The sequence below is a fragment of the Vigna unguiculata genome, chromosome 1, assembly GCF_004118075.2.
Source record: "Vigna unguiculata cultivar IT97K-499-35 chromosome 1, ASM411807v1, whole genome shotgun sequence".
NCBI classification, from domain to species: Eukaryota; Viridiplantae; Streptophyta; class Magnoliopsida; order Fabales; family Fabaceae; genus Vigna; species Vigna unguiculata.
Window position 1 is genome coordinate 33,071,506 of NC_040279.1, and position 16,234 is coordinate 33,087,739.

General features: G+C 34.4%; 2 protein-coding genes across 3 annotated transcripts; both read left to right on the plus strand.

Annotated features, from left to right (window-relative positions):
* The first annotated feature begins 310 nt into the window (after positions 1-310).
* LOC114185575 (receptor-like serine/threonine-protein kinase ALE2) lies at positions 311-7,290 on the plus strand. 2 transcript variants are annotated; one of them, XM_028073403.1, is made up of 8 exons: positions 311-870; positions 2,199-2,312; positions 2,401-2,499; positions 3,827-4,195; positions 4,306-4,536; positions 5,249-5,638; positions 5,733-5,973; positions 6,253-7,290. In XM_028073403.1, exons 1-8 carry the CDS (start codon positions 708-710, stop codon positions 6,962-6,964), a joined length of 2,319 nt encoding a protein of 772 aa, XP_027929204.1. In that variant the 5' UTR covers positions 311-707; the 3' UTR covers positions 6,965-7,290. The 2 variants fall into 2 exon arrangements, with proteins under 2 accessions (XP_027929204.1, XP_027929196.1); XM_028073395.1 differs by having other exon boundaries at positions 313-870; positions 4,273-4,536.
* Positions 7,291-10,577: 3,287 nt separating this feature from the next.
* On the plus strand, positions 10,578-16,036 carry LOC114176911 (ribokinase-like). Its single transcript, XM_028062116.1, has 12 exons — positions 10,578-10,712; positions 10,808-10,897; positions 11,001-11,078; positions 11,181-11,255; positions 11,979-12,031; positions 12,722-12,872; positions 13,338-13,448; positions 14,002-14,128; positions 14,337-14,434; positions 15,197-15,335; positions 15,469-15,521; positions 15,614-16,036. The coding sequence occupies exons 1-12, from the start codon at positions 10,683-10,685 to the stop codon at positions 15,695-15,697; spliced, it is 1,089 nt and encodes a 362-aa protein (XP_027917917.1). The 5' UTR covers positions 10,578-10,682; the 3' UTR covers positions 15,698-16,036.
* Positions 16,037-16,234: the final 198 nt, after the last annotated feature.

The window sequence follows — 16,234 nt, forward strand, 5'->3', positions numbered from 1 at the left end:
ACTTTATTTTTTCATAAATTCAAAAACATTAGCGAGTAAGACACTCTTTCTTTTTGTGAAATTAAGATTGTCACCACAAAGTTATGAAGACAACATTTTATAATCCCCACCTAATTTTTATCTTAAATTAAATTAAAAAAATAAATAAAAATTAGGGTAATATTGTTATTATTATATGATATGCGATGAGGAGAGTCCCACCACGAAGAGATGTTCCCCAATGGCGCGTTTTGACGAGAGGAATGGACATTTGAGAAGCGAATAAAACGGGCTGAGGCAGTGTCGTTTCGTGAATAAACCTTTTGTCTGAGGCACGCGAAAGAGAGTGTGAGTGTGTGTGTGAATGAATGATGAAGTTAGCACAACTCAAAAACTGAATGCATCATCACTCAGTGTATCACTGTCAACAACACTCCCACCAGCATTAAAAGCTCTCAACTCCCCCACCCCACTCTTCTTCCTCTTCCCTTCTCCACTCACCTCTTTCTCTTCCGCTTCCAAATTCTCTCTCGAGATCTCTTCCTCTCTCTGACTTTCTGCATGCACACCGCTTTCGTCGGCTAGATCTTCCACCGCGTTTCATGGATCCGGAAACACACTCTCCTGCATTGTCTTCTCTCTCCTAGGGTTTCGCGTTTCACGTTTCGCCTTTTTACAAGCTATGCGTTCTCTCTCTCGCGCTTCGGCCTGCTGCTGCCGTATCCGTCATGACCGGACGCCCTGCCGGAATCTCGACGTTTGCCTCTCGCTCTTTCAGTTTCCTCTCTCCTCCTGACGATGCTCAACGCCGGTGTCGACTGCGGCTAGAGAGAATGCCGGTGTCGGTCGTCTTCTTCCTTGCTTTTCTCAACTTGCTTTCCTCTTCTCAAGGTACGTTACTCTCACTTCCTTCCTCCTTCACTCTCTTAATTTTCTACTGTAAGCTGTACCAGTTAAAATAGAATTAATTGTGGAGTAATGGAAGAAACAACTTAAGTTAAGGAGTTTGTCTTATTTGGTTATTTAGCTCTAATTCTGTGCTACTGTTGTTTTTTGTTTTTTTTTTGTTGCTGGCACGTGTGCTTTGTTGACTAGATGTTATGGCTTTATCTTGACTGACTGGTAGTTAATATGTAGCAGTGCCCTACAAGGTTCAATGTCACTGAACTTGAGTCTGGATTTGTACATTTTTGCTTGTTGTAGTATGGTGGTAACTGAATTCTTGAATGTTATGGTTTTTTCTTGTGGTGTGTTGTTTGAATTTTAGTTTGTTGGTTGTTTTGTTGTGCTAAATTTTTTGTTTCGGTACACTTTTACACAGACACTTGTAGGAGAAGAAAATAAGAAAGTGAAATAAATTGAGCTTCTATCATAAGCTAAAATCAACATTGGGAAAAGTGAAATGGTAGCGTTTCTATGAAAGTTCAGTGTATAAGTTTGTTTTAGCTTGAGAGAGGAGCTCAAGTTATTTTGCCTTCATTCTCTACATGTGGCATATCATTGTTTCCCCTTATCATCTCATATGTCGTCAAATTTGATCCATATGTTGATATACCGTCATGACATCTATCTCTCTATGTTGTACGCTACTGAACCTAGCATTGAATTGCTCATTCAAATAACACATCACATCTTGTTGGCTTCTCAGATCTTAAAAGACGAATGGATTGATCTAATCCCTTTTTATAAGTATTTCTTTGGGACTAATCTGGTCATTATGTGTTCAGTCCCTGTTATTAATTGTTACAAAAAGGTCATTTTTTGAATTGGTTCTTTTCTTGTATATTGCGAAGTATACTTGGATATTGGCTAAAGTCTTGGATTGGATGAGAATACTGTAAACTATATTTCCCTTTTTGATTGATAAGCTTCTATCATTATGAATCCAATGTGATATTTATGTGTGCTTATGCTCCAGTATATGTTGGATCGTACTGGTGGTAGAAATGGTAAGAGAAAGAAAACTAATCCCAATGTAATTGCAACCAGCAAAATTCCCGGAAAACATTGTCATACCCAGATTCTCCAGGACTCGTCATGTTGAGCCCCTCATTTAGCTAGAATATCCACAAACTGACTGTTCTCAGAAAACATAATTCACATTCATGATCACACTTTCGGCTATTAATGAAAACAATTATGTGGCTATTACTCCTAGAGGTCCGCAATGGACTTACTGTTGAGTGTAATGTATGACATAATAGGTTTTTTGCATGCAGTGAAGTCGTTTTCTTTGAGTGTGTCATTTGCTTCATCAGAACAAGCTAAAATGTGGTTTGCTAAACCTTCTTTTGGACCTTCTTCTGCACCCATTCCATCTCCAAACCATCAAGGTATATTATTTTATCATATATTTCAATAGCTTCTTGTTGTAAACATAAATTAGCTTTGTGTATAAGGGCTAATATTCTTTTATTTTAGGTCCTTACATGACTTCAAGACAGAGACATCATTATCATCACCGTCGCCATCACAGCATGAGACCTTATGTAGTGGCTCCACCCCCTTCAGAAGACAAAGGTAGCTTTTGGAATTTAGACAGTCATCCCCCTTCCCCCTACACTTTTGAGGGTAGAAATAGTTATAACGTAATATCCCCGCCTCTGCAGTGGTGGTCTTCTCTTTTCCTTAAAAAGAGAAGCTGGTCAATGCCCGAACAGAAATCTGGAAAATCTCTAATATTAAAGTATATTTTCTTAATGAAGGTTAAAGCCAAAAGCAAAAAAGTAGATTAGATAAGTGGAGCATTTTACTTTTAAGAAGAGAAAAAAAAGTTTGGCAAAACACTACTTTATTTATAATATCTAATCAACTATTGTTCTTTACACTTTTGTTGTTACTATATATATATATATATATATATATATATATATTTATATGTTTTTCTGAACTCTTTATTTAGTGGAATAAGATGATCAACAGAACCGATTCTTCATTATGTAGTAATCCAAATTCTATAGTCATGTTAATTTCTCGGTGTTTTTGGTGTATGTCAACCATGGTAAGACTAGGTGTGACAAAGTGGGATGAGCTGCCAGTCCTCATCTAATTTTTCGTGGCAGGTTTACAATTTGAACCTGTCAGCTGCTTTGACTGGTGGGTGAGAGGTAGGACGGGGTGGGGTAGATTGTCCTTCCAGCCGTTTTTAGGTATAAAAAATTTAATAAAAATATAGTTTAGAAGATTTAACTTTTTTATATTGTATTATTCGAAAGATATGAATATGCAATAATATTATAGTTCAAATCATAACTTACAAATAAATTCTAATTATTAATTATAATAGAATAATTTAATATGTAAAGGATATAATCCTCTTGATTAAGTGTGTTTTTTAATATATATATATATATATATATATATATATATATATATATATATATATATAAGTAACAAAATAAAAAAATGAAAAAAAACTAATGGGCTGACCTGTCAGCTTGCCTAATCACAGGGAAGGGTTGAGTTGACCCGTTTTACCACTCATAGGTAAGGCAAAATAAATAAAAATAATGTCTAGAACATAATATTTGGAAGGAAATTCTTACTGGATCAGTTCTCTTCCTTAGATGAAACGCATCTAACTTGCAGAAAAAATTATTTATTTTACAGTGTTTGCCTCTTGATGTTTTTCAAGCTTTCTGGGTGTCTCAAAGTTACAGAATGGTTTAATGATTTAATTAATACCATAGGCCTAAGTATTCATTTTCTGTGCAAAGTCAAATTAGTGATTTCTGTTAAAAAAATCCTTTCGCTGATTGATTGGATTTTAAACTTAACGTTTGATGTTTTTGGCTTTCCCAGTTAGTCTCTCATACTATATACTCATTTATACTGAAAACTCTGGCAGCTTGCGACCAAATCTGCACTGAACCACTTACATCAACTCCCTTTGGTTCACCTTGTGGTTGTGTAATTCCCATGAAGGTTCGACTTACACTGGATGTAGCACCTTATGCTGTTTTTCCAGTAATGACTGAGTTAGAGAATGAAATTGCATTAGGCACGTATCTAGAGCAGAGTCAGGTGAAGATAATGGGTGCCACTGCTGACAGTCAAAATCAGGGAAGAACTGTTGTTGATATTAATTTGGTTCCGCTGGGAGAGAAATTTGACAATACAACCGCAGCTTTGACATATGAGAGGTTTTGGCACAAGAAGGTTCCTCTAAATAGGAGCCTTTTTGGTGATTATGCCGTTGTGTATATTACTTATCCAGGTAATTGTGTTTCTCCTCATAAGATTTTATTTTACTGGTATAATGTTTCTGTTTGAGTCTAAAGCTGTTGGTATCAGGAATGCCATCTTCACCCCCATATGGATCTTTAGTTGGGAGTGGTCCCAGTCAAAGTGTTGAGGGCATTCTTCCGGTCAGTGCCAACTTTGTCGGCAAGAACCAGAAAATGAATGTGAGAACCATAATCATCATTGCTTTATCTTCATTTGTACTCTTGCTGGTTTTGGTGGGAGCATTTTCAATTATTTTGAAATGGAAGAAGACTAGGAGACCATCGAATGCTGTTGGCCCTGCATTCACATCATCTCTGAACAAGAGATCAGGTATACTTTTGGAAATATTTTCACATTTAAAAACAATTTTATGATGTTTAAATTGGCAGATCATTTTTGTTTGGTTATTAATCACTTACTGTTTACAGAACTATGCCTTTTTGGGTGATTAAATTTTTCGTTGATTGATTGTGGCTGCTTTTTTAGTTTCTTTTTCTTATTTTCTATGCTACTCTTATAATGTGAAAACAATTGTATTTGTTAAGCTCTATTTTGGCCAAGTAAATATGGTATTTTTATACAATACGAGTTTGCAGTTTGATGATCTGTTTTACTTGGAAAAATTTTCTACTGTCACTTCTCCTTGGTGTTACACATCAACTAGGTTGATTTATGCGTTAACTTCTGTATGTGTTGTAATTTTTAATATGAAAATTGGACAGCTTTAAATTAGATTTGTTATACCAAATTTATCCTATTATTGTCGTGTACAGAATCAATACTATGGATGAGATGTTTTCTGCCCTTGGTGGTTACTGATTGATATACATATCTGCTGCTCAAATACAGTAGCCAAGCAATGAAACATTTTGTTAGCAAATTCCTTTTTTTTCTAGTGGTTAAATTTGTATTTATGAGGTGCAAGTCTTGTATTTACTTGTTCTTGTGTAATTTTTAGTAATTTTATTATTTTCTTACCTATATTTATTTAGTTATATCATAAAATTGAAGTATAAAAAGGTTGATGTGTCGTGCACTGCAGGCTTGGGGTCTATGTTGTCAAGCAGTATTACTAGCTCAACATCAGTGTCACTTATGTCCACAATGGCTACTTCCATTCTCTCTGTTAAAACATTTTCACTTTCTGAGCTTGAGAAAGCAACAGATAAGTTTAATTCAAAGCGGATACTGGGCGAAGGAGGATTTGGACGTGTTTATAGTGGAACATTGGAAGATGGCGCTGAAGTTGCAGTTAAGCTTCTAACAAGAGATAATCAGAATGGAGACCGTGAATTTATTGCAGAGGTTGAGATGCTAAGCCGTTTACATCACCGGAATCTAGTGAAACTGATTGGTATATGCATTGAGGGGCGCAGGCGTTGCTTGGTGTATGAACTTGTTCGCAATGGAAGTGTTGAGTCCCATCTGCATGGTAGAATTTTCATCAGCTCATAACGCTCAGCCCATTTACTAATCTTTCTGTGTTATCTGTTAAATCATTTAAAGGCTTGTTAATGATCTTATAGGTGATGACAAGATAAAGGGGATGCTAGATTGGGAAGCACGGATGAAAATTGCCCTAGGAGCTGCAAGAGGATTGGCATATCTTCACGAGGATTCCAATCCCCGTGTAATCCATCGAGACTTTAAAGCTAGTAACGTGTTACTAGAAGATGACTTCACTCCCAAAGTTTCTGATTTTGGATTGGCAAGAGAAGCAACTGAAGGAAGTAATCATATTTCAACACGAGTGATGGGAACTTTTGGGTGAGTGTATAAACAGACTTTGTCTACAGTATTTGATGAAGTACGGTCCTAAACATTTTTTAGTGCCAAATTGTAAAGTTCTTCAATGACTTCCAGTGTAAATATTGTTATAGTTAAGCACACATTTTCTACGTACTTCATATTAACCATGCGGAGATTTATCTCCTCTTTAAATAATTCATTCGTCTAATAAATTGTTGTTCAGTGCTTTTTTTCGCTCTCTGAAAATTCCAGGCTTTAATTTGTTGCCTTTTCTATGTTATGTGTTCATTTTTGTAGGTATGTTGCTCCCGAATATGCAATGACAGGGCATTTACTGGTCAAGAGTGATGTTTATAGTTACGGTGTTGTGCTGCTTGAACTTCTCACAGGCAGAAAGCCAGTGGATATGTCTCAACCTCAGGGACAGGAGAATCTTGTAACTTGGGCACGGCCAATGTTGACCAGTAGAGAAGGACTAGAACAGCTGGTGGATCCATCTTTGGCTGGAAGTTACAACTTTGATGACATGGCAAAGGTTGCCGCAATCGCTTCAATGTGTGTTCACACGGAGGTTACACAGAGACCTTTTATGGGTGAAGTTGTGCAGGCTCTTAAGTTAATATACAATGACACAGATGAGACTTGTGGAGATTGTTGTAGTCAGAAGGATTCCTCTGCTCAGGAGTCCGATTTTAGAGGTGACCTTGCCCCTTCTGATAGCAGTTGGTGGAATGCGGGAGGGTTAACCCCTCGATTAACTTATGGGCAAGCATCTTCCTTCATTACTATGGAGTACAGTTCTGGTCCACTTGAAGAAATGGAAAACAGACCGTTTTCAACATCAAGCTTGATTGGAGATGAGATATCGTTACCAATTAGGCATGGGAATAGATCAGGCCCCTTAAGAACAGTCCGAAACAAACTTTCCTTACATAGATTTACAGGAAGTCGGAGTGAGCATGGAGGACCTTCTTCCAAGCGTAATTGGAATGATGGTTACTGGGTTTAAGAGGTTTGGGGGATTTTCCACTGTTTTTTAAATGTACAGTTTCTAAAGGGATCAGAACTAATGATTAAGTGACTGATTTAGTTTAGGGATCTCAAATTTCTGCAGTTTTCATGTTATGGTTGGAGAGATACAGAGACGTTGACAAATTTTGAAATATTGATTCATTATACAAGGAGGAAGTGTAATTTAAACAGTGTTGTAAATGCCTTGAATTGTATCTCATGGCGTCTTTCCATTTCCGTTTCCATGTCTATCACAAAGGACGTTCCATGTTGTCAAAAATGAACTCACTATGACAATTCCTTGATATACCTATTTACTATGAACTCTTGTGTGTATCTCCAATGTTAGATGTTAGAGTCTATTTAATTTGAACCGGAGTATCTTTAATATAAGATCTTATAATCTAGGAATAATTATTGATTTGGTTCTTTAATTTTTTTGGTTTGTTCATTTTGGTTTCTGAATTTTTAAAAGGTTCAATTTGGCATTCTTATTTTTTAAAATTGATCAATTTAGTACTTCCTATTATATTAGCTCACGTCGTTTGTATAGTGATAAATGATCATTGTGCAACAAATTAAACAATTAATCTTAGGTATAATTAGTCGTAACGTACCCAGTTTCGTTTCAATGTGTCTAAATAGTACCCGCTTTTAACTTTTCATCTACTTAGTACCCAAATTAGTTAATTTGCATCAATGTGGTCCCTTTTCGTTAACTCCGTTAAATAAGATAATGTTTGACCAGTTAAGTGAGAAAAAATGTTATGACGTGGCACGAGAGTAGTGTGTGACGTGGAACAGTGCAGCGTAAGAGGAAATTGAAAAGAAAAAAAGACACGAATTGGGAATAGAATAGGGGTTTTCTGGAGTTAGGGTTTACGAAATTTGGGCCATTTCATGCATTGTGGACAAAATTGAAGGTGTAATTGACATCAAATTGGCAGCAATTTGGGATTGCAGGTGCACAAACCATTTGTTTTTGTCGTTGATTGCATTATTTGTTGTTGGGATGGTGGGGTTTAGGGTTAGTGGTTGAGTGTTGTGCGTGGTTTAATTTAATGGTGTTTTGGGTATTCTGAAGGAGATGAGTTATGCCAATGTGAAGGAGATGTGGTATTCCACCCACGATCCAGATACAGAACCAGGAGAAGAAACGTTGTGGTTATGTGACCCACACGAACAAGACGACCACGAATGACTAAAACCATGCGACATTTTCCACTTCACTCGCCACCTTACCCCTGCAACAAATCAGCTTCCCGACGAAAAAATGAAGAAGAAGAAGAAGATAGGAATGGGAAATTAGGGTTTTTTGAATGGGGAGAATCAATCCAAATAGGGTATGACATGTTATCCACAAATTGCCACTGTACAATTATTTTCATTGACACGTATCTGTTCTGCAATGTCACATTACTGATATGTTAACGGCGTTTCTGAAAACTTAACGGGATGGACCACATTGATGCAAATTAACTAATTTGGGTACTAAGTATATGCAAAGTTAAAAGCAGGTATCATTTAGATACATTGGGACGAAACTGGGTACGTTGCGACTAATTATACCTTAATCTTAATATCATACTGAATACACATAATCAAGAAAACATTAAAAGAGAGATTAAAATGATGTTAACTACATCCAACAAACCAACTCAATTAATAACTTCACTCACATTTCTATTGCATAGTGACAGAGTGTACAAACGACGTTAATTGAAATATAACAGGAAGTATTAAATTGAACCATTTTAAAAAATTGAAATATAACGAGAAATACTAAATCGAACCATTTTAGAAAATAAGGATATCAAATTACATCTTCCAAAAACTCAAGGACCAAATTAAACATTCCAAAAATTCAGGGATCAAATTAAACTAACTCAAAAAATTGAGGGACCAAATCAATAATTATACCTATAATCTAATTTAAGTTCTTAATTCTTTTATTGGCCCTTTTATTCCTATATAGGATTTAATAATACCTATTAATTTGTATTTTAATGATATAATATTTGGGTTCTCGGTATGATTTGTCTTAGTTTGGCCTTTCATTTGATCTCTGTCACTGCACGTCAAATCATCCCCAATTCTGTAAATATATATATATATATATATATATATATATATATATATATATATATATATGATTTTTATTTTTTAAAAATATTCATAGAGAAACTTGTGTTCTAAATTCTCTTGGTCTATTAGAATTTATTGTTTTGTTATCTTGTCTCTTATTTTTTTTTAAATTTTTTATTAGTATAATTTTTTCATGATAATTCTTATAAAATTAAATTAGTTATTATTTTTGAAAGTTTTTTTTTTCAATTCTTGATCTAAATTTGAACTACTCATATATTTTAGTTTAATTAAAATAATTATTTATATATATGGTATACAAAGTTTTAATTATAGCAGTTAACGTTTAAAAATATTATAACAATTAACAATATATATACAAAGTTAAGTCTATAATAGAAAGGTTAAGTTATAGTAGTTAACAATATATTATTTGATATGTTGAATTACTTAAATCAAGATTTTGTCTCTTGTCCTTGTAAATTAGAAAAATATTTACCATGTATTTATTCTTGTTAACAATATCCCAGAGACATTAATTAAATAATCAGTAAGAGATTATTTCAATTGAAATTCATTTAAACAACACAATAGGATGTACAATTAGCGATGTCAACGGGCGGGTAGAGTATGGGTAGTAGTTTCCCCATACTCTACCTGTTGAATAAATATTCGTCCTGTATCCGTATCTATATCTGTCGGGTATCCGTTGTGTGGGTACCCGCCTATTTTTTTCATATTCGCGGGTAGTATCCACGGGTATCCACGAGTATTTAAAAAAATATTTTAAAAAACAAATATTTAACCATAATTAGTGCTTGAATCAACACGTCTCATTTCTCCGATTGATTCTTGAAAAATAAACAAATAAAAAATCACTAACAATTTATATTGTAGTTTATTTTTGAATGAAATATTAAAGAAATTACTAACTTCATTAATGTTCACCTCTTGCAACATTGTATAAAGTTTCATGTTGTCCAATTTTAGTCTATAATAGCCCGAAGACATAAGAAGTTCATTAACAAATTTTAACAGTCACTTAATTAAAATATCTAAGTAAAAGTGTTAATTTCATTACTTTCCATGTTGGTCCATAACCAGTCTTGGAGACACATCAATGCCTTCACAGTATCTGGAAGTAATCTACTCTAATCCGACCACCATTATTAAATGAAGACTCATGATGTTTTTTACTAATATATATATATATATATATATATATATATATATATATATATATATATATATATGGATGTTTTTTTGAATTAAAATTTAGGAGGTACAAATATCCATACCCACCTCATTAACATGCGGGTAACAAAAATATCTGTACCCGCGAATAGCGAATATCTATTTTTAATATCCATTTCCTATTGCGAGTTATATCCGCATATACTCCCGGGTACAGATTTTTTGATATCCTTACGTACAATCATATATAAAATACTAGTTTTAACAAAAAAACCTTTTCGTTAAATGAATATAAACAATTTGAGGTAACAATGACGGGCAAATATTTTAAGCTTAGTTGATGCTGACTTTAAACACCAGAAAATGCTCAATGAACGTGACTTTCAGTATTTGAGATTCAGTTGGAGCCAACTAACAGTGCCTCTCAGACAAAAACCATGTCCCGTGCCTGTGAAAATACCGTTGTTGTGCGTCCTCTTTCTTTACTCTGCGTCTACCCTTTTCATTTTTGAAGCTGAAAGATGGAATCTTGGTTTGTAACCCTACGTGAAAGTGTGTGCAGGTGGGGTGTGGAGCGGTGTCGGTGGATTTCTTGGCTACTGTTGCAGCTTATCCAAAACCAGATGAAAAAATCAGAACCACTTCCTTCAAGGTCTTTTTAGTTTTCTTTTCATCTCATCTTGTTATGATAATCAATAGTTATAGTTATAATGTAACACCTCTTTCTTCTTTGGATATGTGCGTTATTTGTTTAGGTTCAAGGAGGTGGCAATACAGGCAATGCCTTAACATGTGCCTCTCGATTAGGACTCAAACCAAGAATAATTTCCAAGGTTTTTTTTTTTTTTTAATCTATAACACACACACACACACTGTGGGCATGTTTTTTTTTTTTTTTTTTTCATTTTTGTATTATGTTGTTTCATTTCCGTAAGGTTGCTGATGATACTCAAGGCAGGGAAGTATTACGTGAGCTAGAAGCTGATGGGGTAGATACATCCTTCATGGCTGTAATTTTCTCACACTTTCAGTCTTCTCTTTTTTCTTTTATAGCATTATAGTGGTCTAATATGATTGTGTCTTTGACTGTTTGGCTTTCACATGCGATTTTTTGAGTGTAGATGTTGATTATTGAACATGTATTAACCTTTCACTTCTTTTAGAGTTTTGACCATACTGTTCACTCAATAATAGTAAAGAATGTATTGAAGAGGAGTGTGTTTTTTGTTTATAGCTTGTTGTTAGAAATTGTCTGCGTTGAATTTGCTATCATTGCTATAGCAGCCACTCTGTGATCGAAAAACTTCTTGCAGTTACTTTTTTCACCCATTCACACAATCAGCATCTCAATCATTGGATGGAAGGTCGACGACTAATATTTTAGCTCACAAAAAGAACTTAGCTTTTTGAAATATGAGCTGTGCGGTTTTCATCCACTAGTTAATATGGCTGACTGTGTGAATGTATGGAAAAGCTGACTGCACCAAATCTGATTCCTTCTGTAATCTGCTGCACCAATATAGCCTTTTTCTGAAGCTTATTGCACTGGGCTACTATATGGAATTGACTGTGCCTCTATGATCTTAAATTTTTAAACACTCTGTTCAAAGTTTACTGTTTGACCCTTTTCCTTTTTGTGTTTGTTTTTATATATAATTTTCATGTATATAATTGGTGTTCACTTATTGCTGTCATTATTATTTTATCGATTTATAGTGCTTGCTCTTATGCAGGTTTCTCAGGAGGGAACTACACCATTTACGTATGTCATTGTGGACAGCCAAAAGTAATGATCATTGACTTATCGTTCCTCTTACTTTTATTAACTCCCCCTTCCTAGAATAAATTCTCATAAAATACAATAAACATGATGTTTATATTTTCATTTATTATATGTTTATCACTTGACATGAGGTTCTGCTCTGGTTGTTTCGTTATAGTTGTTTAGCCCTTACTCTTAGCTATATTTTCCTTTTCCTTTTCCTTTTCAGTATTTCAATGAATTTTTTTATAATACAGCTAGTTCTTTGCACTCTCCTGTGGGCAGTTTAATTCATAGTTAGTATCCCATGCATATACGGTTTCATCATATTCACTGTCTCCATTGAGTAATATAATGAGCCAATTTCAGAAGTAAAGGGAAATCGGTTAGGTGGAGTAGATTCTGGCGACAATCTCCTGCTTGGTATTGAGCATGAAAATAGTGGGTACTGCGGTATAATTTAAACAAAAAGGAAATGAGCTAAACCTCCTAACCCATACTTCTCTATTTATTTCCCCTTTTTTCGTCTGTTTATCAACTTGCGTGCCTGAGACTGTTGTTTTACTCAGCAGTCAGTGCATGCATGAGAAGGAAAAATAGGTTATCCTTAGCAAGGATAAAACATAATGGTTCATAATAGTAAGATCTTCAAGCAGTTGCTGGTAATGAGAAATTATATTTGTAACTTGACTAATTTCTATTCTATTTTTTCAGTAAGTCCCGTACTTGTATTCATACCCCAGGATATCCACCAATGAAGCCAGTTGATTTTCCCAAGTCAAGTTTGTTAACTGCATTGAATGGGGCAAAAATTGCTTATTTTGATGGAAGATTGCATGAAACGGCTATAGTTGTTGCACATGAGGTTATTACTTTTATAATTTATTTGATGCGTGTTGTGAATTCTATGTCTAATCATCCCCGTATTTAGAAGTTGAAGTTTCTAATCCCCATTTCTCTAGAAAATAAATAAAATAAAAGAAGCAATGTGAAGCATGAAAAACTTTCTGTAGAATTCAGTGAAAAATCAACTTTGAACTTTTAGTAACGTATTATTAAAATGGTACCAATCATTATATCACTAATGGTTGAACATGATATAACCACAGCTTACATGATGGATAAATTTATAAGGGTGAAAATGCTGCCAGGGGTAATAGATTTTTGCAAGTCCATCCATTGATATAACATGCTTTGTCTTTTTCAACTGTGTTGTATGTTGAAATATCTACTTAATGTCTTTTAGTTTGTTTTCTTCCGATAAAAGAGGTTCAGAATGAAAGAGAGCATCATCTGATGGGAAATAACAAATTCTCATTTTCCAGTACAGGCAGTTAAGAAGAATATACCTATCTTAATGGACGCAGAAAGGCTGAGAGAAGGATTGGATGATCTCCTGAAATTAGCAGATTATGTTGTGTGCGCTGCAGAGTTTCCACAGGTATGTGTATTGTTTTCTCTGGAAGTGATATACTGTAAGAATGTTCAATATAGAGATATCCTATCAACCTTGTATTTGATGTTCAGAAGTGAATTGATTTTAATATGCTGCCTTTTCATTTTACTGGTCTATCAATAAATGTGTTTTTAGCCGAGTCAACTCGGTCTTAGCATCTAACGTCTTTAAGTTATTCTAAAGTAGTTTTGTGCATTTTTATACATGGATATATTGACAGGTTTCTTGATGATAGAAACCTAATCACTCATACAACACACACACACTAGACACAAAACAAGAACTGAATTTGGGGTTTTATTCCTTTAATGCTCTATCATATGTTCTTGCATATGCTATGTTTTCCTTAATCGTATTTTCCTTTTTGTGAAGATGAAGGGATATCACCTTCTGATACCAAGGATAAATGCATGTTCCTTTTCTTGCTTTAACTAGTATAGTTTTGGATAAATTCCTGTCCCTTACTTTTGCTGAAACCTTGTTCCATTTCCCCGTAGGCTTCACTGTACACGGCTGATGTACCTTTCTCTTATGACAGGCATGGACAGAGGCATCAACAGTTCCTAAAGCATTAGTTTGTATGCTTTTAAGGTTGTCCAACATCAAATTTGTGATTGTAACTTTGGGAAAAGATGGTTGCATAATGCTTGAGAGAAGTTTTAATGGTACATTTTCATTTCTTCAATTTTTTTTTTCTTTTAATGTTAGGTTTTCAAAAGTGGAGGGTGTTGAAATGGTTATCTTGAAGAAGCTGGTCTTATGCCATCACTGGACAGAATTAGAATGTTTACATTGCATATTAAGTATATTTTATTTTTTCTTTTAATTTAAACAAGTCCACACTTACTATGATTTTTTTTTTTTTTCTGACAGAGGGTCCTTCCACTGAAGAAATGGATGTTGACCAATTACTGGAATCCCTGGAGATGAGAAAGAACAGAAGCTCACACATCCCAACCTGCATATCATCAGTATTCACAATGAAACTTTAAACACTTCTTCTTTGCTTTGGTATTAGTATTACTGATATGAAATCCAGTTTGCAAATAATGCAGCACATGCTTAAAACTATTACTGTTACCGATGTATGTTTTCTTTGGACAGTAATAAGGTCCTCATGGGTGTCTAATGCCCTTTAGCACAAACAAACTCCTTTTTCAATAAACTAATCTTGTAATAACCTGTGTAACTCATTATTTGTTTCTTTATGATACTAAAAACGAAAAGTCTATTTTGGTAAAAATATAGATGTTAGTGATCTAGCAAAATTGGAAAGGCATTCAAATGATACCAGGAAAACCTTTGCACAAGTGGTTGGTCCTTTTATCAGCCCTGCATTAATTTGCTAATATTTGACATGCATTCTGAAATTGTTAACAGCTAAGGTGATCGTTTCAGAAAAATGTACATCATATGCAACCTTAAGGAAATCCTAGTAAAATTAGCATTTATTTTTCCTTGTTATGGTTTTTGTTTTATACATCAACCAGTTACAATTATAACATTTTTACTTAATTATATAATTTTTTTTTCCAAGCCAAATAGCCAACTACCTAAACTGATGAATGAGTGTATGACGAAGTGCAAAATCATTTCTCTGGAAGTTGTGACATAGTCGGTCACTTGCATCTTTGAAACTATGGAAAGGGTTTTAAGATGTAACTTAACATTATATGCTTATTTGCATTTGCTAAACTTTTTATTTATATCTTTCTTTTCCATTTACTTTCCAGTCAGTGACAAAATTGCACGCAGAAGGTATAGGAACAGTTTGTGGTAAGTTATACGTTGGAACAGCTGAGAATATACCGCCATCAGAGCTTATTGATACAACTGGTGCTGGAGATGCATTTAGTGGATCTGTTCTCTATGGTAATTTACCTCGTGTCCTTCAAAGGGACACATGCAAATTTCATATTTGCCTTGCCATTCTTGCTACATCCTTTACATTTCAATAGTAACTTGTCAGTCTTCATTAATGTGTGCTGTTTTTTATTGGTTTCAGCGATCTGTGCCAACTTCACACCAGAGAAAATGCTGTGCTTTGCTGCTACTGTGGTAAATACTCATACACTAAAGTAATAAATAAATAATTAATAGAAATGAATAGTGCAAGAGGATTTATGCATTCATTTTGATGGTGATTACAGGCAGCTTCCAAGTGCAGAGCTATAGGAGCAAGAACTGGTCTCCCTTACCACACAGATCCATGTCTGGCATCCTTCATGAACTAGCATTCTATACCACTGAAGTGAGCTATATGTTTTAAGAATAAAGTTTTTGGTCAGAAGAAGTGATGCAATGTTGGACATTTCTGCTGCACTCTTCTTTGTTTCCACAAATGGCAAATTTGAAGGCAAAGCCACTTTAACCCTTCTTTGTGGTGCACAAAATTTACTTCCAAACTCTTTTCACATAATTAATCCCTGCTATGTCTATGCAAGTGCCAAGATAGCATTCCACTTTTTTTTTTATAATTTATTCCCTTCTGAAGATCACATGGTCTTTGAGTATATAATGCTTGATATAACTTTTCAAAGTTCCATTTTCACGTTAATTAATTCCTTCACGAAGCTTATGGGTCAGATATATAGAAAAAGGAAGGACCGAGCTTTGTGTAACAAGTGAATTTAATAGAAGTGTTCAATGATTTAAATGTTGCAAAAGATTATTATATAAAAAAGAGAAGGAATTTTAGATACATATAAAAGAAAAAAAAAAAAAAAAGGGCAAAGTACCGCTGTTGTTAGCTATCGAACTCAAGTTATCGC